At 45.9% G+C, this 27925-nt stretch overlaps 1 protein-coding gene across 1 annotated transcript; it reads right to left on the reverse strand.

Moving 5' to 3' along the window:
- Nucleotides 1-38: 38 nt before the first annotated feature.
- Nucleotides 39-26420, reverse strand: RCC1L (RCC1 like). The gene is made up of 9 exons (XM_037815410.1): nucleotides 25543-26420; nucleotides 24592-24643; nucleotides 23789-23873; nucleotides 14261-14442; nucleotides 9700-9787; nucleotides 8731-8904; nucleotides 6272-6357; nucleotides 1420-5942; nucleotides 39-1071 (listed from the first exon to the last, which is right to left on the reverse strand). The coding sequence occupies exons 1-8, from the start codon at nucleotides 25599-25601 to the stop codon at nucleotides 5802-5804; spliced, it is 867 nt and encodes a 288-aa protein (XP_037671338.1). The 5' UTR covers nucleotides 25602-26420; the 3' UTR covers nucleotides 39-1071; nucleotides 1420-5801.
- Nucleotides 26421-27925: the final 1505 nt, after the last annotated feature.

Below are 27925 nucleotides of genomic sequence, written 5' to 3' on the forward strand. Positions count from 1 at the left end.
TAAATGATCATGTAAAATGCAAAAAAAAACCTCTTCAGTTCTTAGAAAGGCAGAAAATATACTTTATTCCAAAAGAGATTTTTTTACAAGAAGTTTTTAAAGAAAAAGACAAGTTACATTACTAAATCCAAGGTTTTCCACAACTCCTGAGTCTCTCTCCGAGACCGGCCCTCCGGCCAAGCTTTGGGGGCTGTGTTCCAGGCCCCGAGCCCACTGGAACTCGGCCGGGCAGTGGGGCGGTTATGAGGCTGGTGATGGCCGCAGCCCTCAGGGTCCTGAGCTGGGCACAGGCTGGTGGCTCCACGTGGGAGCCTGCTCCGCGGGCTGCGGGCGGCTTGCTTTGCGTCCCACTGGCGAGCACACCGAGGGGAAGGGTATGCAGGGTGGAGCGAGAGGAAAACCTCGGGCTGAAGCTACTGGCCCCCAAAGCTGAGCTGGGGCTCGTGCTGATGCACCTGCACAGCCTTCCAAGGCGCAAACCAAGCAATGTGCCGGGATCGGGGAGGGGCACAGCAGCCCTCCTGAGCACCAGCTTCTGTCAGGCCCCCTTTCATGATCAAATAGAATGACACAGCTTTAGGAGCCAAGCTTTCCAAAGACCAGTTCCTTGGGCCAGACTTCACACCGGAAGACGTCACGTGCCACCTGGGAAGAGCTGAGCTGTGCAGACTGTCCTTGCCCTACCCGGGCTGGCCCTGTGACTCGGGGGCCCTGGAGCCTCCCTCCTCAGCAGCACAGCCTGCAGCCCACTCATGGCAGCCATGCTGTGCAGAGCTCAGCCAGTCTCATCTTAGCCAGGAAGGACCATGTCCCCAAGATGTCTAATATGTACCTGAAAGGGTAATAGGAGAGAGCATCCCTCTCCATGAAAGGTTTTGCTGTCCTTCGATCACCATTTAAGAGCCCCAGCTGGTGAGCCGCATTTCTACCTCTGCCATGCAGGTCAAGTGGTACTGAGGCCAGGGCCGGACTTGAGCAGGTGAGGCAGGAGGGTCAGATGAATGATTTGGCCAGAGTCACCATGTGATCCACGCCACATGCCACATCCATGGGTTGCCCCGGCATCGTCACCTGAAAAACAAGGCCCAGCACACAGTGAGGTGGCAAGTAGCCGCCTGGAGAGGTGGACAGGCCTTGGCGTCAGCCCCACCTGGGCTCAAATCCTGGCTCTGCCACTTGGAGGTTACTTAACCTCTCCAAGCCTCTGCTCCCCCCCTGAAAATGGGGGTGCTGACACTACACAAGTCCGTGGGGCGATGCAAAGGGATAAGCAAGTGAAGGGCCATCCCAACCCCCAGCCATGACTGACCATGCCCATTGCCTAGAGGAGCTGCTCTGGGCAAAAACCTGAATTCTGTGTGCAGGTTCTGGAATGTACATGTCCCAGAGAGGGCTCCTCCCCTCCAAGTGTCACCCTACCAGGCTCTCTGCTTTCAAGCCAGGTGTTCTGTGACCCTTCCTTAGGGGTCACCACCATGGCTCGCTGGAGTGGCTTGAGAAATCCTTTCTTCCGGCTTCAGGGCCTGGTCTGGGAATCAGGCCTGCAGGCTCTGTGCCTTTACTCGCTTTACCCATCAACTCGAGCTCCAGGCAAAGGCAGGCTGCTTCCCAAAGTCACAACCACCCTGGAGGAAGAACATCTGCTGCGTCTCAGAAGATGCCACAGACCCCCTGGCAGTCCCAACGGCACTGCCCAGCTGTGCCAACAACAGGTCACACAGGGAGGTCCCGACTAAGGTAACGAGGATGTGGACACTCTGACCTGTTTGCCTTTATAGTGACTGACTGTCCACAGCCTGCTTTGCAGACAGACACCCCAAGAGCTCAGGTGTGGCCACGATTCAAGGATCTCCATATCCACATAACCAAGCCAAATCTCAAGGAAAGGGGCCTTTTCCTTTCTTTTTCTTGGTTATTATGACTACTGTTTTTGAATAGGGAATACATTCACATGGCTACAATATAAAGCGACATGCAGTGAAAAACAGGTGAAAAACGTATTAAATGCCTTTTACTACTACCCTGTCATCAACTGCCCCATTCTCCACCTCCCCCCCAACTGGAAATTGCTCTTCATTGTTTTCTCATCCTTTCAAATTTCTTTAAGCAAAGAGGAGCAAGTACAGGTCTAGTTTTTCTTAAGTGACAATTTTTAAGGCATCACTTGCACCTCTGATCCTGCCAGGAAGGTGATGCCTGCTGTCCTGACCTGAGCAGAGTCCTGTCTTCCCTGGTGGCAGCACCCAGCTGGGCAGAGGGACAGCCGGAAAGGGGGTCTGTGACAGCCTGCGGCGCTTACTGAGCTTAGGAGGGGAACTGTCTAATCCAGGTGGCCTGGCCTGGCAGCCCAGTGGCAGCAGGTGCTGGGAGCCCCAGCACTTTGCTCCCATAGCACGAGACAAACCCATCGAGGACTCCTGGCCACAGGCAAACAGGGACTAGTAACCAGGTCACATGACACCTCCCCAGCCTCCCTAAACAAAGGTCTTCAGCAAAACATTACAGAAATCACTGAACAAACAGGAGCTGGGGCTCCAGCTAACCGCAAAGGCAGAAAGTTCCAGGCTGGTGGTAGGAGCAGTAAAAACGAGTCACAGTGTGGTGACCGCGCCCAGATGAACCCTTGGCCGCCTCCTCCAGAGCCACTAGGGAGCGGCTCATTTACCTCCGCCCAGGGAGGGTGCCCTTCTCCTCACTCATCCCGGCCCGCCTGCCGCACTGTGGCACCCAGGTCCTTGTTCCCAGAGTAGCCATTCGAGCCCAAAGCAGAGGAGACCACTAACTTCGGACCACTGGGCCTGGGTAGGGTCTGCACCGAGGCCAGCCTCAGAAGCTGGGGCCTGGCTTCCAGAACCCCATCTGGGGAGCATCACACAGCTGACCGAGGCTCCAGCTCCCCCTGGCCAACAGCTTCACGTCTCTGAATTGAGTTCCCGAGAAGACAGCTTCAGTCAGGTTTTATTTTTGTCCTAGTCAAGGTTCAAAGGAGAGTCTCTTCTAAACCAATTTACACTTGCAGCTTTACTGTGAAGGCTAACAGTTCCAAACCAGAACTACACTTAGCCTGAGTGACTCTTTCTAAAAGTTTGAGCAGAATCAGTTTAGAAACATCTCTCCACAAGTACAAGTTTCCAAAACAAACGCCTACCAGGTGAAGACAGGAGCTGGGAGAAGGAGCCCCCAGACTTGCTGCTTCCCTGCTCAGCTGCCCCATCATTTCCTTCACGGAGACAGGAGGTGACCCAACTCTTAGACTCTGAGAAAGGGAGAGAATTCCGAGTCCAACCACGGGAGGGAGGGTTCAGGGCCTGTGAAGCCTTGAAAATGTGCTTCTCTCCTGGGTTCTCGGAACCACCAGTGGCTCCGGAGGCAGCTGCAGAGGAGAGAGGCCTAGAAATCAGAGGGTTTCTAGGCTTGTGCTCCCAAACCTCAAGAGGCCCTGAATGGCGGGGAGCACATGAGGGGGAAGCACACAGGCTTTGCAGACAGGCCCCAAGCTCAGATCACGGTCCAGCCATAAGTGACGGTGAGCCCCTGGGCCAGCCCTAAGTCAGAGTCTGTGTGTGCACACTGGACGGGGTGGGGGTGGCAGGGGTTTCACCTCTTGCAGGTCAAAGCCTGGAGGGGGAAGAGGGAAGGGTATTCAAAAGCCTACTCTAGCAGTATGTTCTGATGCCTCTAGTGCTCCCGCATTAGGTCAGAGGGTCCTCTGAAAACCCAGACGACACCTGGTCAAACATTTCCCAGCCTCTGCACACTTCCTTCTCTCCGCAGCCAGGATGCCTGAACAGCCAGCCTCGGCCCCTCCCTGAAGAGGCAGGAAACAGTGAAAAGTTGTTGTCTTTAGAGTGAACATACCTGAGGTCTGAATCCTGGCTCTGCCTCTTTCTAGCTGTGTGACCTTGAAGAAATCACTTACTCTCTCTGAGCTTTCAGTATCAATGTTTAGCAGTAAAACATGTGCTGGAAAAGTTCCAGAAGGAGAGGTTCACATCAGGTGCCTAGAAGTCACTTTCATTTTGTTAGAAAAGTCAGGTCCTGCAAGACTAAAAATAACCTGTACTACCAATGTTAAGAGATTTGCCCTTTTCTTTTCTGGAATGTTTTGTAAATGATCCAACACATTCCCCACTGTTTTTTTTGAAGAATAAAATAAAAGTCACCTGCAATAAAAAAGCACACTGGAGCAAAGTTCAACTCACCAACAGGCTGATCTAACTATAAGGGATCCACCCAGTCAATCCAAAACCTGGCTGCTGCCACCGCCACTCTCCCAGGGCTCCAGCCTCACACCTCAGAGCTTGTGCAAGGCAGGAAGGGGCCGTGGCATCAGACCTCAGCACCGTCTTCCCAAGCCCTCGCCTCCACCCAATACTCCCAAGCCCAATCGAAAGGGGACAAGGGCACAAAGTAGCTCCCTTGCACAGTCAGAGCTCACCGAATGTGCAAGAGGGAAGATGAGTTTGGCAAGAAATGCAGCAGTCACAGTGACAGACCAGAACATTCTTTCCCTGGTGGCATGAATATGGGAAACCAAAGTACCAGAAGGCTGCTCAGTGAGTAGAGTCAGAGCAGGGGAAGCCCCAATTTGAGAGGCCAGCGGCTGCTACCTCCAACTCCACAGCAGAGGCCAAAGCTCTGCACAAGCCACTTAATCAGGGAGAACATTATTGGATGCAAAATCTTATTTCATTTTCACTCTAATTTGAAGGAAGCGAAGGCAGATGGGCAGGACCCAGTCACAGTTTATGCAGCCAAATCCCAGCTGCTTTAACTATTTCCCAAGCTTCCCTTCAGAAAGAAGCTCTTTTTGGTGGGGTTTAACGAAACAGCAATTCACAATTACCAATCAAACGAGCAGGGCGTATAAATTATTGATGCTCACATTATCTGAACTGCTGTATGCTGTGCTCCAACTGACTCCCCTTTCCTGACCCGGAAACATTCCCAGGCTCGGGAAACAAGCGGCAAGCACCAGCCATCTTGGGGACAATTCTGCTGTGCAAACGTTTTATTCTAACAACTGTGAAGTCTCCGTCTGACTTGTTCTCGTGGAGACTCCCCGGATGAGTTTTAATAAAGGGGTCAGGCAGGGCCTGTGGGGTCCCCAGGGAACAAGAGAAGCAGCAGCCGAGGGGGGGACCAACGGAAACAGCCCCAAGCCCTGAAAAATACCAAGGTGCCTCGAAACGTTGTGCAGCTGGGTTTTTGACAGATAGATCCTTATTTTATTTAAATTATACATTTCTTTTGCATTTTACAAGTGTTTTTTTAAAAACACTTTTCATGATTTCAAAACATGGGATTCAAATCAAACCTTCAAGGGAAAAAAGCCAGTGCACACGCACAGACACACACATGTGCACACACACTTCTCTCTGCAGACACTACCTCTGGGAGGGAACACAGGAAACCAGCACCAGTGCTGCCTCTAGGGGCCAGAAGACATTTTCATAATACATTTTGTATCTTTTAAATTTTTGCTATGTACATGTGTTCCAAATTGAAACAAAAAAGACAAGTCTTTTTCAGAAGAACTTAAAGGACTGACTTAGTGAACAACACTAAGAAAAACTGCAATTTGAGAAAGGACCTTTCCTCCCCTATAATTTTGAAATAAGCCTTTCAGCTAATCGTATCCTACCCCTAAGAAAATCCTTCAAGTTTTCACTTCAGTGGCTATGGTCAGGCACTCTAACTATTAAATATCCTGCTTTTTAATAAATTCATTATAAACCATGCCACCAACATGGGCGCCTATAACGGCTTCCGGCATGCCGTCTTTTTCATTTCATACCTCCTCACTCTCGGAGGCCTCTGAAGGGCCTCTCCAGAGGCTTGCTGGGTCCTGCCTGCAGCTTGCTCCTCTGAAGCACCAGTGTCCCTTTGTTTCTCTGCCTCTGCCCCCTCGGGCAGCCTCCGACCTGGCTTCTTACAGGGCACTGCAGGACAGGACCATGTAGGGTAGGCCATTCTCTCCAGCCTTTCACTTGACAGGCCCCAGAAATGGGGCAATCCACCACAGCCCCGGGGGCAGTTAAGCGTGAAGCCTGAGAACCCTGCACCAGGCACTCCCTCCACCGTGCCCACCCAGCAGGTATCTGTACCTGGTGCCCATGGCAAGGCGGGGGGCAGCAGGAGGGCAGCCAGAACTAGAAAGGAGAGCAGTTCCTTTGAGTCTCCTTGCCTAGCCCCAATTTCACACTGGGGCCCACTGGCACAGCAGGTTGCCTAGGAATCTGCTCCTCACACCCGCCCAGGCCAGCCTTACCCTCCACGGGAAGTACTGGTCTTCCAGGTGACCAATTCCCAGGCAACCGCGGATGTTCTTGCCCCACACAAACAGCTCTCCTTTGTCTGCAAAGAAAGGAAAACAGTGGCTTGGTTGGGGCTATGCCAAGAGCAAGTCTCCAAACAGAGGAAGGGTCAAGAGAACAGGCTTTCTGGAACCAGGCACAATCATTTTCACCAGGCACTACTGCTTTCTTTTGAGAAGAAAGGCACATGTCTTAGATGATGCTCTCACACCCAGCCCAGGATTCACACTGCACCCAGCCATGTGGGAGATAAGCTGTGGGCCAGAGGTGCTCCTCTACCCAGAGCCCTCTCTGCTCAGCCCTTACCCATGTCCCCATGCCCAGTTAGGATCCTCCACAAGCCTGAAATCCTCCAGTAGTGGCCACATCTAGACTTTCTAATTTGACAGAGCAAGAAGTGGGACAATTCATCATTCCTTGTTTGGGTTTCCGTATCTGGGAGCATTCAGTCAAGTGACATGTAATTACTGGGTGACTATTTGTGCCAATTCAGTGCCTGCATGCTAGGAGCTGGGGACAGGATGGTGACTGAACAGCCATGTTCCTGTCCTCCTGGGCCTTGATCTAGTTGAAGAACTAGAAATAAATGAGTGATCAAACCAATAAATACACATTTACAAACTGTTCAAAGTGCCACGAAGGAAAAGAAGAGGGTGCTAGGAGAACATAACCCAAGACCAAATCTAGACGGAGTGAGAAGAGCCACTTGAAACCCAACCTTCAGTTTAGACTTCTGTTCCCATCAGCTTTGCATGCTCCTTGGCACAGAGGCCTCCATTTCACCACCCATCTGGCAGGAGGCTTTGGTCATGGGAAGCAGAAGAAATGACATGGAAATGCCAGGACTAAAATAATCTGGGCTGATTAAACAAGGAGCCCTGTTGTTGCAAGCTGTTGTAGCCTCTCTGGTCTGACCAACATCCTTGGTCCTCAAATTTTAAGTGTTAAACAGAACAATTCAGCTTGGTCCCCAGGGGAATGTTAGCAGACCTCAAGGTAAACCAACCAACTCCAATTCTCAGGTGGCCAAATGCAAATGCTGGACACACAGATAAGAGAGAAACTCGCTGTCTGACCCTCCCTCTCCTGAGGGACAGCCACTGGCACTGAGAGGGTGGCTGCTGGGTCTTGAGGGAAATCTAGGTAGGGGTTTCATTTTAGTGTGACTTGAAATGGCTACATGACATAACAGCAAACTGAAAATCATCTACTCGAATTGGATACTTCGTATGGATTCCCAACTATGAGACTTTGCACATTCAGTTTAAGCCTTAGAACATTCTGGAAAATAGATGTTTTTCACCCCCAGGAGTAGTCCATAATGACCCTTATGTGCTAAATCCAAATAAAAACTCACTAGACCTAGACCTATTTGCAGGTGGAAGTAGCTGACTCTAGCTGAGTGCTGGCAAGGAGTCCCTCCCCTTAGTTACCTCTGCTACCACTGGTAACAAACAGAGTCAGACAAAACTCCAATCCACCACAACCCAAGAGCCTGCGGATCTGAAGGCCCCCCAAGTCTGGAACTCAGACAGTAACTAAAGGGTAAGCCAGGCCCCTCGGGAAAGCAGGCATCTAACGGTCCTCACATTAGAACAAGGGCAACCCCATCTGCCTGCCCGGCCCAGATGTTTAAAGAAAAAGTGACTTACCATGGGACAAAAAGAGTTCTTAACTGCAAGGAAACAGTTAATCTACTTGAAAATCACCAACTAAAATTAATTAGTATAGTTTTACTAGTCAAATCACCTAAAGAACAGCAAATTGAATCAACAGTAACCGTGGCGGAATAAGAAATGTAATAAAGAAAAATACACATTCTAGAGGTCTGTAGAGTAACTGGGTATCTTAGGCCTTTGCAATCTGGCAAACCTTTGCAAAAACCTCCGTTTCCAGCCTCCCCTTTGATCATTCTCTCCTCCATCACTTTGGAGAAACCAGGTACATTTACCTCTTTCAGAAAACCATAGGACAGTCTTACAAATCTGCCTCTTGACATTCCATGTTGCTGGGTCAGCTCAGGGTTCTGGCTTGGCCAGGGAATGGGATTAGCCCCACACATCCATTTCCTAATTACCCATCCATGGAGCAGCCAACCTCTGCTGGTTTCCTTCAGCTGCCTGACAGACTCGGGGTCCCCAACTCCTACCACCAACTGGTGTCCTCTGGAGAAAATCCACTTTAACATTAGCCTAACCACAAATCAAGAGAGCTAGAAGCAAAACTCCAAGAGGTAAAAAAAACACACATTATACAACCAAGCCAAACAACTTCTGGATTAGCCACTCTCTTTAATTATCCATACAAAGGCGCCAGTCCTCTAGAAGGATGGAAAACCAAGTGCTGCCCACAGTTTGGGGCTGAACCTGAAGGAATGACCTTCGTCTGGGGCCGTACAGGCTTGGTCACTTACTGGTAAGTGCAGCAAACTGGCTGAGTCCACATCGAATGTGGGAAACCTGGATTTCTGGGTTGAACTCCGTCATGCCAAAGAGAGTGGGTGGAATCATTTCTGGAAGAGCAGTCTCCAGTAGGTTTGGTCCTTTCCCAAGAATTCCGTAGCCCCAGACAAAAACATGTCCGTCTCCTACAATGCAGTAAAAGCAATGGTCAGTCAACCAATGGATAGCCCTCCCACACCAGAAATTCAAACTGTACCACAAAAATTCACTATATCCTCATGGGCATATGTTTTTCTCCTTGCTTGGCAAGAACATGCTGATAGATATTTAAAATAATAAGTGTCTATTCTCCTCTTTCCCCTGTTGAAATTGTTGCTTATGACCACGTCTAGCCAGCTAATGTATCTCAGAACATCTCCTTCCCACATCCTGAGGATAACTTGGATGGGACCAGTCCATGGGTCACCCGGAAAACCCATGTGAAGACAGGAGAACCTTGGAAGGACAATTCCCCCTAGTAACAGCCTGAAATTTCACACTGATCGTAAGACCAAGCCAAGTACATAAACAACTTCTGGCCAAATTCTTACAACTCATAGAAATGATTTTTTTTGGTTACACAAACGCTGAGCTCTTCTCCCATCTGCCTTTCATTTCTTGGCACAGCCTCTCTGGAAAAGGCAGAGGCTAATGGGGGGAGAATAAAGTAGTTCATTCTCCCTCCCCTCCAGAGGTTTGTTATAGAATGACTAAGCTCTGTTGCTGTCTCTTTGTCTACATATAAATCACAGGCTTTTATCTTTCTGTCAAGAATTTCACCCTCACCCTCTAATAACTGAACTCAATCCAACTGGATCTTCCCACGGCCACGCTCCCTTCCTTAGGCGGAGGTCTGCAGTCTGTGAATCCAATGCACACTGACCATTCCCCTATTCAACCCACCTACAGCTCCCCAGTGAATTGCCTGGAAGGGCACTCACCGTTTAATACGGCACAGCCTGTACCACCACATGCAGCCTGCTTCACCTTCCCCACTCCGGAAAAGGGTAAGCACCGTGGGACATTCACCTGAATAAAAGAACGAGTGCAAGTCCATGCTGTTAGGAAAGCAGACCAGCAAGAAACTGGAAGTACTCTGATCTTATGTACAAAGTCCCAGTTCATTCAATCACTCCACACATATTCCCTGAACATCTAACATAGACTGAACACCTAACAAAGTACTAGGGATACAACGGGGAGCAAACGAGACCTGGTTCTCACTCTGAGTTCTAGTCTAGTGAAGGTGGGAGATGGCAACCAAAAATAACATAAAACTACATCTGTGCTAAATGCAATGAAGGACAGCACAGGAGTCTCTGAGAGTATATGACAGGGGACTAGATCTAGTGGGGGGTGGAGCAGTCAGGGAAGGCTTCATTTTGTCCTGAAATCTGAAGGATGAGTAGGCGTTAACTAGGCAAGGGGAGAAGGGACGACTATTCCAAGTAGAGAAGCTGGCATGTGCCGAGGGAATGAGGTGAGCATGGCACATTCACAGTGGTGGAAGCAGGGAGAACGGGGGATACGGCACAACAGGAGGGTGGAGGGAAGGGGACGGCCAGAACGTGCAGGCCACTGCAGGCCGTGGTAAGGATGTGGTCTTTATCCCGAGCTCAGCAGGAAGCCAGTAAGGGTTCTAAGCAGGGGAGAGACCTGATCAGATGTACATTTTTAAAAGATGACTCTGGAGTGCGCGTGAGTATGTAACAAAGGTGAAGGGCCAGGGCTGTGGAGAGGCAGGCATGAGCTCAGTTTTGCACACATGAAACCTGAAGTGCCCAGAGACAGCCCAGAGGAAATGTCAAGTGGTATTCAGAGATACCTGGGCCTGGGAAGCAAGTTGGAGAGGCACTGGTGTACGGACGGTAATTGAAGCCACAGGGGTGGATAAATCTTCTGAAGGGAGGATACAGAGAAAAGGCCTAAGCCTCCTGGACCCTCAACATTCAAAGCCTGGCAGAGGAGGAAAACCGGGAAATGAGACCAAGAAGGAACAAGAAAGGCCAGAGAGTACGAGGAGAGTGCAGTCACATGGACCTAAGAAAGAGTGTGTTTCACAAACATGGTCAAAGTGTCATGGACAACATCAAATGCTGCTGAGAGGTCAAACAAGATGAGGACTGGAAAATGTTCTCTCGAGTCTTTATTGCTATTTTTAGCAACCTGGAGGTCACTGGTGACCCTAGGAAAACACTCAGCAAACTGGTTAGGGCAGAAGTGGAGTGGAAGAGGCTGAAGGGTGAGCATGAGATGAGAAAACAGAGATAGTAAGTAAATTCAGCTCTTGAGAAGTCTGGCTTAGAAGACATGGGGGGGGGGGGGGTAAAGGGAGATGAGGAAAGAGAGCAAAGAACTCCAAAGAGGCTTTTGAAGTGGGAGACACATGAATCAGGTGTAATGGGAGAGGAAAACCGGCGAGGGGGAAACGCTGAGGTTCTGGGAGAGGCAACCCAGGAGAGGGAGCAAAGTTTCTGAGAAGATGGGAGGAGATGGGATCCAGGGAACAGGGAGAAGAATCGGCTTCAAGAGGAAGAGCTGCCACAAAAGGGAACGTGCCCATGTGGACGCAGACACAGACACGCGTGTAGGATTCCCGGTGGGTCACTGAGGACATGCCCAGCTGACAGCGTCTGTTTTCCTCCTTAAGCTGAGAGGGAGGTGGGAGGGTGAGAGGCATGAAGGGTGAAGGATGAAGGGTGGCCAACTGAGCTCTTCAGCAGGAAGCTAACAGTCCTGGCGCCTCTACTGAGGAATAACTTGAGAGAGAGAGATTTTAAGTGCTTCTCTGACAGCCAGGAATCTTGATAGATTCACTCTCAAATGCAGGGAGCTGGAGGATGGCCGTCCCTACACTGACTCAAAAGGAAAAGGGCTTACTGATGCAGAAAGTCTTTGCCTAGGTGAAGCTGGGCTGTCAGAGCCCAGACCTGGCCTCTCCAGCTTGGCTCTCAGAGAACATCTTTACTTTCCTGTGCTCTGGCATGACGCCCTCAGCCAGTGCCGAGAAGCACTCTGCCCAACAGCTGTCAGAAACTCAGCACTGTGTCACGGACAGGATGAGGCTGAGGCCACCATCCATGACAGTGGTGGGCTGCTTCTGAGACGGCCCCAAGGATCCCTCCCCATGCGAGCAGCTAGGCCTAGTGACGTGCTACTAAGGATGAAGAACGGCAGCCGAAATGATGCCTGTCGCTTCCCTGACTGGATTTTAGAAATCTGTGGCTTCAGTCTGGCTGGCTCACTCTGATGAAGCTGGCTGCCATGCTGGGAACTGCCCTATGGAGAGGCCCACGTAGCCAGGAACCAGGGAAGCCTGGCCAACAACTGCTGACTGGCGGAGAGCCAGTGAGGAACTGAATCCTGCCGACAGACACTGGGGTGAACGTTTAAGTGGATCCATCCCCAGGTGAGCCTTAAGATGACAGACTCGAGCCAGAAAACCCAGCGAAGCCACACCCAGACTCCTGACCCACAGAAACTGAGAGATAATAAATGTGCCTTGTTTTAAGCCACTGGGTTCTGGTACCATTTGTTACGCAGCCATAGATAACAATGACAGGCAGCTTGGTCTGTCCCAAGGAAGGCTGCAGGGGACATCTCCCTCAGGCCTTGGAATCAGGAAGAACAGGCCAACTCCTGTTGGCAGCATTTTATCTGCTGCTTATCTTGTGGAAACAATGAATCATTTCAATGATCAAGTCGCCGTCTTTGTTTTGGCTGCTAGGGTGCTCAAAGCCAAACCTGCCACCACTTACAGCCACCTCACCAGAACACAGAAAAAGCATTTTTCCATCTTATCACCTGATCTTTAGTTTCCCTTTGCCCAGATTTCTTCATCTATTCATTAACATTTTTAAAACTCTGTGTATCTTGTTAGAATTTTGATGATATTAAGGAAAAGTGGTATGTTTTTTAAACGGTCCTTATCTTTTAGAGCTACATACTGAAACTTTTATGGATGAGTATGTCTAGGGTTTGCTTCAAAATAACCTAGGGCAGAAAGGTGGATAGAATTATAGATAAAACAAAATTGGTTATGAGTGGTACAAGGTTTTCTTGGGAGGTGATGAAAATGTGGAATTAAAGAGTGATGAGGGTTGCACAACTTTGCGAATATACTAAAAACCAGTGAACCATACAGTTTTAAACGGTGTGTTCAGTGGTATGTGAATTCTATCTCAATTTTTAAAAACTGGCCATTAATTGTCATCTACTGAAGTTGGGTGATAGGTACACAGGGATTAATTATATGATTAACTCTACTTTAGTTGATATTTGAAATGTTCCTTAATAAAATGTTAAAAATCCAACTGTATTGATGGCTGTTCCCTTGGCAAGAGGAGGTGGCAGTGAGGGGAGGAAGGGGCATGATGCAGGGCATCTGAATGCTGCCAGGGTTGTTGTTCTTTCTTTTTTTTTTAATTTAACAGCTTTATTAAGGTATAACTTCTCTTAAAATTCCTCCCTTTCAAGGGTACAATTCAATGAATTTTAATAACTTCAGTTGTGCATCCAGCACCAAAATCCAATTCTAGAACATTTCCATCACCCCAAAAAGATCTCATGATCATTTGTTCTCAACCCCCAGACCCAGACAACAATTGGTTTGATGTTAAACTCAAGTGGTGTATGGTTTACGCTCATAGCCTAATGGGTCTAGATTTCGTTTCCTCACATGTGGCTATAGTCTGTATTTTTGATTACAGTATATAGTAACATCTCTATTTTACAGATGGGGAAATGGAGATTCAGAGAGGCCAGGAAATTTACCAAAGGTCTAAGCGCTTCAAAGCTGCAGGATTTGAACTTTGTTTAGTCTGACTTCAAAACCACTTTGCATTGCACTCCATGACCACTCCAAATATGAAAGTGAGCTGGTTGTGGATCTTACCAGAAGTTGGAGATTAATCAAAGATTATTCTAGTTACTCGTGTGCAAGTGTATTATTGCTACTATATCTTGTTATACGTATATGCTACTATGTACAGAGCATTTCTCTTTTTTAATTTTGGTTGTTATTTTAAGGTTTGAAGCCCTTTACTTTCCTGATGCTAATCTACTTAATAGTTATCCTCTCTGCAGCACTTTGCTGATAGTGGTACCCACATTGGAAGACAATGCTATAATATCAGATACTGACCAGTTAATTCTTTACGCCAAAACTCTTCCTTAGAGATACTGTATTATCCAGAGGTGTTTTCTGTTTGTTTTAATTTGTAGTAACAGAGGCCAAACATTTTGGAGCTAAACTATGTCAGGTAGGGCTGATAAGGATTTTAACAAAAACTCAAATGCCAACTCATGATGATGACGTTTGAACCTAAGCTTTCTTTCCAGGTACCAACGAGACCGCCAAGAACTCAGTACCTGGAAGAGGCATTCCCACAGTGCATTAGGCACTAAACAGCCCTTGACACGTCACACCTTGATGAAGAGCTTCTTATCAGTGTCCTTAATGTTTTCTATTTCCAAACCTCCCAGGACCATGAGGTGGGTCACCTGTGTAGAATCCGTGACGCAGGCCAGCTGTAGGTACTCCGAGTTTCCCCAGCCAAAGAGGGCTCCGTCGGCAGATACGGCCAGGCAGGAGTCACCATAGGTGGCAACCTGGACGACGTGCACCCCAGCAAGGTCGCCACCCAGCCTGGTGGGTGTGCTGGTGACATTGTAGTGACCCAGACCTGACACAATGGAAAATACATACTTTTAATTTCTTATTCTTTTAACAAACACTTACACAGCCTTACTATGTGCCAAGCAGAGTTTTAAGCCTTTACAAATATCAAGTCAGAAATCCGAATCTACTCCTCTACATTCTCATCTGACTTCCTTTTCTATGCTCTCTCGAGGGGACTGCGGTGGGGAGACATAATTGGAATTGGCATATTCTTAAAACTCTTGGAATTTTCCAGGTCTGATTCAAGTTAGAAAACTTTCCAAGAGGGAATGCCACTACACAATGAATTTATTAGATCTTACCCAGATTACAACACTTTCCAATGCACTGCTGGGCTTGCAGGGGGAAAAAAAAGGAAATCTCAAAGAGCCCACCCCCATCCCCACCCATTAAAAATATGATAAACTGAGACTGGAGCAAGGAGTAGTGGCAACCAACACTAAGCAGAGGTAGAAGGTAGGGCTTGCCCTGAGGATAAATGTCACCCTCAGCACTGCAGTGGGGGCTAATCTCTGGGCAGCAGGCAAGAGGACAACAATGAACCGCAGACTCTGCTTTAAGCCAAGGTTCCTCAAAGGGGGGCCAAAGTGATGCTGGGTGGCAGTTACCCCACCAATCCACCACCCACCCCCACCTGGCAACAGGTGAAAGCAAATCCAAATCCTCTCTGGGGGAAAGCATCTCCAATTTAGGCCCTCAGCATTCCCACAAACTAAGTTCAATAAAATATAAGCTCACGATCAAAAATTACCAAACACACAAGGGACCATGTCACTATGAGTAACGGTCAACAGAAGCAGTCAACAACCGACGCTCTCCAGACTTCGGACACTGGAATGATGATGCACAAAATGAAAAACAATTTCTACATGAAACCCTTAAAGAAATAAAAGCAGCAACAAGAGACTACTGCAAATGGCCAGGCAAACTTGAAAACAAAGTAATCAGAAATGAAAAAGATAGTGGTTAAAATTAAAAACTCAAATGATGGACAGAAAGACAAGCCACAATCTGGGAGAAGATACTTGCAACGCTGTAAGTGATAAAGGGTACTGTGATGGTTAGGTTCATGTGTCAACCTAGTAATGGTGTCCAGTTGTCTGATCAAGCAAGCACTGGCCTAACCATTACTGCAAGGACATTTGTGGCTGGTTAATAAACCAAAGGCTGGTTTATTAAATCATCAGTCAGCTGACTGCATCTGTGGCTGATTACACTCATGAAGGGAGTGTCTTCCGTAATGAGAGAATTCATTCAACTGGATTCAATCCAATCAGTTGAAGACTTTTAAGGGAGAAGAGAAAGAACCTTCATTTCTTCTTCAGCCAGCCAGCCTCTCCTGAAGAGTTAATTGAATACCTTCATTGGAATTGCCAGCTCCCTGCCTGCCCTACAGGATTTGGACTCGTGCATCCCCACAGTTGCATGAGATACTTATAAAATCTCATATTTACAGATATCTCCTGTTGGTTCTGTTTCCCTAGAGAAGCTTAACTAATACAGATACCTATATAGAATATATGATGAATTTCTAAAAATCAATAAGTAAAAGACTAAGTTCTTACAGGCAAAGATACCACGTGCAGTTCAGAGGAGAAAAAATAAGGCCAATTAACACATAAAATGATGGCCAATTTTCCTAATTATAATTAAAACTGTAAAACTAAAAATGTAAATAAAACCACCCCCAGATTCTCAACTGATCCCTTTCTTTTCTGCTTACAGGTGGCAGATTAAAATGAAGTTAAAACCATGCACAAAAAAAAAAAAAAAAATCACACCGAGTACGACTTTACACCCAGTAGACAGGTTAAAGTCTGAAAATGTAAAGCCTAGCTCAGGCTGTGGGACACAGGTTGTGCTCACACCCTGCTGCTGTGAGGGCCACTTGTGACAATTATTTTGGAAACAATAGTTTGAACAGAGGTGCATCCCCTATAACCCTGCAATTCCTCCCCTGGGAATCTTCACTGGAGAAACTCCTGACACTACCTGAGGGGAGGGGCAATGCTCCTTATGACAAAGTTAACCCAAAATTCTAGCGACAGGACAATGGGTAAACTGAGGCATGTTCACATGGTGCAAGAGCACACAGCTGTAAAAACAGATGAACTGCAGGTACATATAATGACCTGGCCGAGTCTTAAGAAATACAATGTTGAGTTTAAAGCATGTCATGGAAGATCACATATATGACTATCCCACCCCAAAAAAAGGCAAACTAGTCAACACGTTGTTTGGGAACCTGCACATGCATGTGTGTAAAAGCATGGGGCAAAGAACTGACACCAATCTTACTCAAACTCTTTCAAAACACTGAAGAAAATGGAACACTACCTAACTCATTTTATGACGCTAACATCAATCTAATACCAAAACCAGGCAAACATGCTACAAAAAAGGAAAACTACCGGCCAATCTCCCTAATGAATATAGATGCAAAAATCCTCAACAAAATACTTGCAAATCGAATCCAAAGACACATTAAAAAAATCATACACCATGACCAAGTGGGGTTCATTCCAGGCATGCAAGGATGATTCAACATAAGAAAATCAATCAATGTATTACAACACATTAACAAGTCAAAAGGGAAAAATCAAATGATCATCTCAATAGATGCTGAAAAAGCATTTGACAAAATCCAACATCCCTTTTTGATAAAAACACTTCAAAAGGTAGGAATTGAAGGAAACTTCCTCAACATGATAAAGAGCATATATGAAAAACCCACAGCCAGCATAGTACTCAATGGTGAGAGACTGAAAGCCTTCCCTCTAAGATCAGGAACAAGACAAGGATGCCCGCTGTCACCACTGTTATTCAACATTGTGCTGGAAGTGCTAGCCAGGGCAATCCGGCAAGACAAAGAAATAAAAGGCATCCATATTGGAAAAGAAGAAGTAAAACTGTCATTGTTTGCAGATGATATGATCTTATATCTAGAAAACCCTGAGAAATCGACGATACAGCTACTAGAGCTAATAAACAAATTTAGCAAAGTAGCGGGATACAAGGTTAATGCACATAAGTCAGTAATGCTTCTATATGCTAGAAATGAACAAACTGAGGAGACACTCAAGAAAAAGATACCATTTTCAATAGCAACTAAAAAAATCAAGTACCTAGGAATAAACTTAACCAAAGATATAAAAGACCTATACAAAGAAAACTACATAACTCTACTAAAAGAAATAGAAGGGGACCTTAAAAGATGGAAAAATATTCCATGTTCATGGATAGGAAGGCTAAATGTCATTAAGATGTCAATTCTACCCAAACTCATCTACAGATTCAATGCAATCCCAATCAAAATTCCAACAACCTACTTTGCAGACTTGGAAAAGCTAGTGATCAAATTTATTTGGAAAGGGAAGATGCCTCGAATTGCTAAAGACACTCTAAAAAAGAAAAACGAAGTGGGAGGACTTACACTCCCTGACTTTGAAGCTTATTATAAAGCCACAGTTGCCAAAACAGCATGGTACTGGCACAAAGATAGACATATAGATCAATGGAATCGAATTGAGAATTCAGAGATAGACCCTCAGATCTATGGCCGACTGATCTTTGATAAGGCCCCCAAAGTCACTGAACTGAGCCATAATGGTCTTTTCAACAAATGGGGCTGGGAGAGTTGGATATCCATATCCAAAAGAATGAAAGAGGACCCCTACCTCACCCCCTACACAAAAATTAACTCAAAATGGACCAAAGATCTCAATATAAAAGAAAGTACCATAAAACTCCTAGAAGATAATGTAGGAAAACATCTTCAAGACCTTGTATTAGGCGGCCACTTCCTAGACTTTACACCCAAAGCACAAGCAACAAAAGAGAAAATAGATAAATGGGAACTCCTCAAGCTTAGAAGTTTCTGCATCTCAAAGGAATTTCTCAAAAAGGTAAAGAGGCAGCCAACTCAATGGGAAAAAATTTTTGGAAACCATGTATCTGACAAAAGACTGATACCTTGCATATACAAAGAAATCCTACAACTCAATGACAATAGTACAGACAGCCCAATTATAAAATGGGCAAAAGATATGAAAAGACAGTTCTCTGAAGAGGAAATACAAATGGCCAAGAAACACATGAAAAAATGTTCAGCTTCACTAGCTATTAGAGAGATGCAAATTAAAACCACAATGAGATACCATCTAACACCGGTTAGAATGGCTGCCATTAAACAAACAGGAAACTACAAATGCTGGAGGGGATGTGGAGAAATTGGAACTCTTATTCATTGTTGGTGGGACTGTATAATGGTTCAGCCACTCTGGAAGTCAGTCTGGCAGTTCCTTAGAAAACTAGATATAGAGCTACCATTCGATTCAGCGATTGCACTTCTCGGTATATACCCGGAAGATCGGAAAGCAGTGACACGAACAGATACCTGCACGCCAATGTTCATAGCAGCATTATTCACAATTGCCAAGAGATGGAAACAACCCAAATGTCCTTCAACAGATGAGTGGATAAATAAAATGTGGTATATACACACGATGGAATACTACGCGGCAGTAAGAAGGAACGATCTCGTGAAACATATGACAACATGGATGAACCTTGAAGACATAATGCTGAGCGAAATAAGCCAGGCACAAAAAGAGAAATATTATATGCTACCACTAATGTGAACTTTGAAAAATGTAAAACAAATGGTTTATAATGTAGAATGTAGGGGAACTAGCAGTAGAGAGCAATTAAGGAAGGGGGAACAATAATCCAAGAAGAACAGATAAGCTATTTAACGTTCTGGGGATGCCCAGGAATGACTATGGTCTGTTAATTTCTGATGGATATAGTAGGAACAAGTTCACAGAAATGTTGCTATATTAGGTAACTTTCTTGGGGTAAAGTAGGAACATGTTGGAAGTTAAGCAGTTATCTTAGGTTAGTTGTCTTTTTCTTACTCCCTTGTTACGGTCTCTTTGAAATGTTCTTTTATTGTATGTTTGTTTTCTTTTTAACTTTTTTTTTCATACAGTTGATTTTAAAAAGAAGGGAAAGTTAAAAAAAAAAAAAAAGAAAAAAAGAAAAACAAGGGAAAAAAAAGATGTAGTGCCCCCTTGAGGAGCCTGTGGAGAATGCAGGGGTATTCGCCTACCCCACCTCCATGGTTGCTAACATGACCACAGACATAGGGGACTGGTGGTTTGATGGGTTGAGCCCCCTACCATAAGTTTTACCCTTGGGAAGATGGTTGCTGCAAAGGAAAGGCTAGGCCTCCCTATATTTGTGCCTAAGAGTCTCCTCCTGAATGCCTCTTTGTTGCTCAGATGTGGCCCTCTCTCTCTGGCTAAGCCAACTTGAAAGGTGAAATCACTGCCCTCCCCCCTATGTGGGATCAGACACCCAGGGGAGTGAATCTCCCTGGCAATGTAGAATATGACTCCCGGGGAGGAATGCAGACCCGGCATCGTGGGATGGAGAACATCTTCTTGACCAAAAGGGGGATGTGAAAGGAAATGAAATAAGCTTCAGTGGCAGAGAGATTCCAAAACGAGCCGAGAGGTCACTCTGGTGGGCACTCTTACGCACACTTTAGACAACCCTTTTTAGGTTCTAAAGAATTGGGGTAGCTGGTGGTGGATACCTGAAACTATCAAACTACAACCCAGAACCCATGAATCTCGAAGACAGTTGTATAAAAATGTAGCTTATGAGGGGTGACAATGGGATTGGGAAAGCCATAAGGACCACACTCCACTTTGTCTAGTTTATGGATGGATGAGTAGAAAAATAGGGGAAGGAAACAAACAGACAAAGGTACCCAGTGTTCTTTTTTACTTCAATTGCTCTTTTTCACTTTAATTATTATTCTTGTTATTTTTGTGTGTGTGCTAATGAAGGTGTCAGGGATTGATTTAGGTGATGAATGTACAACCATGTAATGGTACTGTAAACAATCGAAAGCACGATTTGTTTTGTATGACTGCGTGGTATGTGAATATATCTCAATAAAATGATGATTAAAAAAAATAATAAATAAAAAAGAAGGGAAAGTTAAAAGAAAAAAAAAAAAAAAACAAGGAAAAAAAGATGTAGTGCCCCCTTGAGGAGCCTGTGGAGAATGCAGGGGTATTGGCGTACCCCACCTCGATGGTTGCTAACATGACCACAGACATAGGGGACTGGTGGTTTGATGGGCTGAGCCCTCTACCATAGGTTTTACCCTTGGGAAGACGGTTGCTGCAAAGGAGAGGCTAGGCCTCCCTATGGCTGTGCCTAAGAGCCTCCTCCCGAATGCCTCTTTGTTGCTCAGATGTGGCCCTCTCTCTCTGGCTAAGCCAACTTGAAAGGTGAAATCACTGCCCTCCTCCCTACGTGGGATCAGACACCCAGGGGAGTGAATCTCCCTGGCAACGTGGAATATGACTCCCGGGGAGGAATGTAGACCTGGCATCGTGGGACGGAGAACATCTTCTTGACCAAAAGGGGGATGTGAAAGGAAATGAAATAAGCTTCAGTAGCAGAGAGATTCCAAAAGGAGCCGAGAGGTCACTCTGGAGGGCACTCTTACGCACACTTTAGACAACCCTTTTTAGGTTCTAAAGAATTGGGGTAGCTGGTGGTGGATACCTGAAACTATCAAACTACAATCCAGAACCCATGAATCTCGAAGACAGTTGTATAAAAATGTAGCTTATGAGGGGTGACAATGGGATTGGGAAAGCCATAAGGACCACACTCCACTTTGTCTAGTTTATGGATGGATGAGTAGAAAAATAGGGGAAGGAAACAAACAGACAAAGGTACCCAGTGTTCTTTTTTACTTCAATTGCTCTTCTTCACTCTAATTATTATTCTTGTTATTTTTGTGTGTGTGCCAATGAAGGTGTCAGGGATTGATTTAGGTGATGAATGTACAACTATGTAATGGTACTGTGAACAATCGAAAGTACGATTTGTTTTGTATGACTGTGTGGTATGTGAATATATCTCAATAAAATGAAGATTAAAAAAAAAAAAAAAAAAAAAAAAAAAAAGCATGGGGCAGAGGGAAGCCCCAGGCAGAGTCTGCAGCATTGGTCATGTTCTGAGTCTTAAATCGGGCGTTATAACTACCGGCATCTATATATCATCTTTTGCATGTACCAAATATTAGACAATAAAAGATTTTAAATAATTATTTAAAATGTTGAAGGGTATGAAAGAAAGGAATGCCAAGATAGAATAGAATGCAAAGATAGAACAACTGATTTAGAAAGAATGGTTAGGGAAGCCCTCGCTGAGGAGATGACACCTAAATTGAGGCCTAAAGGATGAAAAGGAGAGTGTAGAATATTCTGGGCCAAACAGCATGTGCAAAGGCTCCAAGGCAGGAACGAGCTGGGCATGCTCCAGGAAGTGACTGAAGGGAGGCTGTGTGTGTGGTGGGGCCTCCAAGCCGGGTGACAGGGACAGGGATGCCAGAGGAGGTGCAGATGTGGACAGCAAGTTTCTGGAACAACACCCAGAAAGCTGTCAACTGTGATCAACTCCAGCGAGTGGGACTGTCACTTTTTACCTTATTCCTTTCTATGCTGTCAGGCTATATCAGCAATTTTATTGTTTTTATAAAAAAACTGGTTAATTCAAAAAAATTTACCCACACCAAGATTTTTTAAATAATGAGAAGTTTCAACTTCATACTTATCATAGAAATGCAAATTTTAGAACCCAGCACACATGTAGGAGCTCAGCCCTGCTTTCACTGATCCACTCATGGCCAGAGAGGCCATGATTAAAGGGTCTTCTACATATTGCTGATGGCAGAGTAAAAGAGGAAAACTTTCGGAAAGCAGTTTGCCAATGCATTCTTAGAACAATAAAAAGTATTTGAATTCTGTGATTAACTCCTGAGAATTTATCCTAGGGAAATCATCCAAGTGAAAGGAAAAACTGTATGTACACAGAAGACAATTGTAATAGTATCTTCCATCCCACTACCCTGAAAAATAAGACGTGTGACAGCAGGGGAATTATGAAACGCCTTATGGTAAATTAACTTGATGCCACAGAGTACTATGTTAAAACTATAACTCCAAAAACTGCGACAACTTAGAAAACTATTTTATACAAAGTTAAATGATAAAACGGGCATCTAAAGTTGCAACCATGCTATTACCACCACAATCTGAAAGATGTATACATATCAACAAGGACAAGGAAAAAGCATAAGACAATGAACAAAGATGATCTGGTGCGGTGGCAGAGGACTTAAAATGGTTTAAAACGTTTTTCTTTCATTGTTCCTACCCTATTAATAGTATACTTTAAAAAAAAAGTTTTTAAAAAGAGAAACTAAATAGGCTAAAGGTAAAGGCCTTGTGCCAGTTTGAATGTATTATGTCCCCCAAACACCATTATCTTTGATGTAATCTTGTGTGGGCAGACTTATCAGTGTTAGACTGTAATTCTCTGAGTGTTTCCATGGAGATATGCCCCCCCCAAACAACGGGTGACGACACTGATTGGATAATTTCCATGGAGGTGTTGCCTTGCCCATTCAGGGTGGGTCTGAATTAAATTACTGGAGCTGTACATAAGCTCAGACAGAAGGAGTGGGCTTGCTACAGCCAAGATGGACACTTTGAAGAATACACAGGAGCAGAGAGAGGAGCTTCAGCTTACAGAGACATTCTGGAGATGGCCTTTGAAAGCAGACTTTTGCTCCAGAGAAGCTAAGAGAGGACAAATGCCCCAAGAGCAACTGAGAGTGATATTCTGAAGAGAAGCTGAAGCCTAGAGAGGAACGTCCCGGGAGAAAGCCATTTTGAAACCAGAACTTTGGAACAGATGCCAGCCACGTGCCTTCCCAACTAACAAAGGCTTTCCGGATGCCATTGGCCATCCTCCAGTGAAGGTACCCGATTGTTGATGCATTACCTTGGACACTTTATGGCCTTGAGACTGTAACTGTATAACCAAATAAACCCCCTTTACAAAAGCCAATCCATCTCTGGTGTTTTGCATTCTGGCACCATTAACAAACTATAACAGGCCTTCTGTTCGGACGTATGTCAAAACACAGGAGGAAACGAAGCAGGGTGGTCCAGCTGCCTGCCTTCCTCCTGCCCGTGCTCAAGTTCTCCTCCCACCACTTAAAATGCAGCTCCTTTCTGGTGGCACTGGTTTCCTCCTTAAAAGGCTCTGCTGAAGGAAAGGCTCAGGAGTCCACTGAGGAGTGGCTGAAGTTAGTTCCAACGCTTTATCGGTTTGTTTCTATGGGGAGGAGGAAGGGATACTACTGAGCAGTGCTCCCCAGGGGCAACAGCCAAATCAAAGAAGTGGGTTGTAGCCCAGGCAAAGAGTCGCATGGGCCAAGACCTTGCATGCCCCCAAGTGGGTGAAAAGTACATTACCTGTCTGTCCGTCTGCACCCCATCCACAAGAATAGACTTCTCCTCGCTCCGTGAGGAAGAGGCTGTGGTCCTGACCACAGGCGACCTATCAGAAGGACAGAGGTAGGCTGAGGAGAAACACCCAGTACCCCAAGTGCCCTGGGCAATGGCTCCCCAAAAGCCAGTCCCATTCCAGACTGCCCCCACAGTACCTGAGCCCCAGGAGGGAAGGGGTCAGGCGCCACAGCTTGTGGCCCCCACGCCACTGAAATGCTCTCCCTCAAGGGCCCGATGTGCTCAGGAGCAAGGCCAAGGGCTCCCCCATCCTCCATCTCTGAGGAACCACTCCCCTCCACAACCCCTCTCCTCCATTCCTCTCTTCTGCCTCTCTAATGGCTTCCTGGGACACTTAACAATTTCCCTACTAGTGCTCCCATAACACTTTCCGTACACATTCATTTATGTATTCAAGCATTTATTATAAATCCCTATCATATGCCAGGCATGATAACGAGGATGGGAATAAAATGGTGAGCAAGGTAAAACCAGTCTGGGACACAAGCAGGACTAAGTGTACTGTGAAACAGCTAATTACTTTTAAGCTGCCTCTCCCACTGGAGCATTGTCCCCCCCAAATTCTATCCAACTTTACATTCCTAGGATCTAGTGTAAATCCTCAATCACTTACAGTAGGCAGGCAATAATTTGTATTGAGATAATTAACTAATTCAGAAAACCCATCTAACAAGCTCACCATCACCCCACCCAACCTTTCAAAAGCATCCAGGGGACAGGATAGGTGGCTCTCAGTCTGCATCTCTTACCTGGACCACCTGGCCGTCAAAGTCCTGCGTTCTGTGGATTTTGTGACTTTCACTACAGCCGGGAGTAATGTGGGAGGAGGAGATGTGGGGGGAGGAGGAAATGTGGGGGGAGGAGGAGGAGATGTGGGGGAAGGAGATGTGGGAAGAGGAGATGTGGGGGAAGGAGGAGATGTGGGGGAAGGAGGAGATGTGGGGGAAGGAGGAGATGTGTGGGAGGAGGAGATGTGGGAGGAGTTGTGGGGGAAGGAGGAGATGTGGGAGGAGGAGATGTGGGAGGAGGAGGAGATGTGGGAGGAGATGTGGAAGGAGGAGGAGATGTGGAAGGAGGAGGAGATGTGGGAGGAGGAGGAGATGTGGGGGAAAGAGGAAATGTGGTCAGGGTAAGCAGTGAGCAATCCTGGCCCCGCCCCTCCCACCCCAACTGGCCACTCCCACACCCACACTGCCATCTCTTGGCTTATTTTTACGGCAACATATCAAGTATTAGGGAAATATCAGGGTCAAACATAAGCCAGAGCAAGGGCTAGGCATGAAATTGAAACAAAACAAAACAAAATCCTTAGGCAATTTTAATATGCAGCCTGAGATGAGGCTGGTGTTTAAACGCACCAGGAGAGGAACCAGCAAGGAAATTTTTTTAAAGACTAACATGAACAGGACAAAAATAAAGAGGATTTTTAAGTTAATCGATCTAATAAAAATCACAATCATTTTCTTAAAAAACACATCACAACCAGTGCTCAAGCACCCCCACCCCACTCACGACCAGGAGCACACCCTAAAGTGGAACAAAATGCTTCACACAACTTGCCACTGCGCTCTCGCCGCCCCTTCTCAAGCACGGGGAACCTCGCTTTTCACTGCTGTGGGCCTGTCACATAGGACACGCTCAGCAAAGTGGCTTGTTCAATTCTTCGCACAAGGGGAAGGCTAGTCCTTTGGGGAACTCACCTGTAAATTTCATCTTCAACCACCTTTCTTCCACATTGCCCGTAAGAATTATTTCCCATGCTGAAGACTAAAGAGTAACAACACCAATTATATTGGTTCTGTGAATTCAAGGAATCCTAATGTGTCAGGACCGGAAGGAGTCTTCAAAGTAGTCCTAGTCCAACTGCCCACCATAACCACCACTCGATCTCCTTCTCCGACATCCCCAGCTGAGCACGCCACCGCGGCAGCCCAGGCCACCTTCTCTGCTCCTGCCTTCTGCTCGGGGCGCTCTTCCACCTCTCACCATTCCAGATTATGAAGCACACACCCTCCTATGGTGGGCCCCGGCACCCAGGCCCTCCCTGCTCCTGCCACGAGGCTGCCCTCAATGTCAAACCCCCTCTTGAAAGAGCTCCCGCACACCCCCTTCACCCTTTCTACAAGGCACACTTAACCAGAGAATGACATTTTAAAAATTTACTCAAGTTGGCCTTTCTCTGAAAATGCCCCCTCTTCTGGAGCCTGGATTCTGAGAGCCCCACATCACTTGAAAAATTTGCCAGGAAACAGGCTTCTTTCAGTACCAAGCAGAAAAGGCAATCTACATACACAAGCCCGGCTGGGTGATAAGGGGGCCTCTTGTGCTCTGTCACATTTTTAAATGCCTGCAATTTTCCAAGAAACACAGAGAGCAGAGGCAAAAGAGTTATCATGGTCTGTCCAAGAATAAGACAGCTCTCGGGCAATCCTACTGATTTGCTTGGGAAATGCCAACAAGTTTGACTAATTAGATGTGGCTCAATCAAACCAGCTACTTCAGCCCCCAAGGGCAAGACTCTCTTTCACAACCAAATGGCCTCCCAATTCCCTTCCCCCAAGTCAACCTTGAACGGGTCAGTTCACCTCCTTCCCTGTCTGTCAGGACAAGGGAGTGGGCTCTGCCGCAGGAGACCTGGAGCACGCGTGTTTCCTGAGGTCTGTCCAGAGGCAGGGGGATGGGCGAGGGCTCCAAAACATATTCATATCCCCTGGCTGAAAAAAAAAAAAACAAAAACAAAACAGTTCGTTTTTTTCAAATCACAATACAGTGATTTAGGGTTATGGCCTTTCTGACATTAGAAATCCATGTTGTCCGACCGCCATTTTACGCAGGAAGAAAGAGCCAATGTTGGGAATGCCATACCAAGGTCCCTAAGTTAGCAGCAAAGCAAAGTTTCCGGACCCACTGCACCACACCAACTCCACTACACCAGAGTCGTATTAAAGAAATCTCTTCACATCAGTTACTAGCTTTGAATTGTAAAGAAAATTAAAGCATTTTCCTCCTGCAATATCGACAGATTTCTTAGTAAGGTGAAGAACAGCACATACTGCATGATACCACTTATATAAAAAGGAATCAAAAAAGAACACAGATGCCTTTGATGGTTTATGTATTAAATCTCTCTAGGAGGACAGATAGAGACTGTTGACCCAGATTGCTTCAGGGAGAAAAATCACGCGGCTGGGGGGGTCAATGGTAGGAAGCAAGCTCTTCACCATTTGACTTTAGAATTCTGAACTACGAACATATGATCTGTTCAAAGAAGAAATAAAATTTAAAATAAATTTTAAATCCTTGGTAAACATCCTTTCATTCAATGAACAAGAGACGGATTCATGCGTCCCAGACTCTTCTTTAGGAAGCTGCCGCTACAGCTAGCTTCTTCCCGGTTTGACACCAACCTCTCGAATTCATGCCAATTCACCACACCCTTTGTTTAACAACAGATTTCTTCCTTGCTATAGAGATACAGGCAAAATTATCCCCAAACTGCTATTCCTTTAAGTAAGGGGGAAATTTCAGGGAAGTCACTCCAAAGAAGAATCTTAACTGCTCTTTACAATCCTACTGGAGAAGCCAGGCTGGCCTACATAGGGAACTTCCCGTGAAGATTTTAAACAATGAGCTTCTGAACATTTATGACGCAGGCCAGGGTTAAGGAGAAAATCTGCAAAGGTATTGGCTCTCAATCTACTCCCCCTTAAAGACTCCTCTATTTTCTCCCATGGACCTCATGTTTCAATTCTGTCCACCAAAGAAATGGCATTAGAATTATTATAATAATTATAATAATACATTGGCCCATTTGTATTCATTGTTGACTGTTAATATTTGCAGACAGAGCTTCTGATCAGTACAGGAAAACAGATTTATCATGAGATATGATTCTAGGCAAAATCAAAGAAACTGGACAATGCTGTTAGTTTATACAGCCTTATTAGCTGAAAATATACAGTCTTAAAATCCTGAAAAGTGACTCACGTACCCCATTACTATCTTCATAGATCTCTAGGTACCTGGAAACCACTAATATATAACATTTAAGGGTAACCTGGTTCTAGATCCAACTACCAATTT

Source organism: Choloepus didactylus, chromosome 21 (genome assembly GCF_015220235.1).
Source record: "Choloepus didactylus isolate mChoDid1 chromosome 21, mChoDid1.pri, whole genome shotgun sequence".
Taxonomy (NCBI): Eukaryota; Metazoa; Chordata; class Mammalia; order Pilosa; family Megalonychidae; genus Choloepus; species Choloepus didactylus.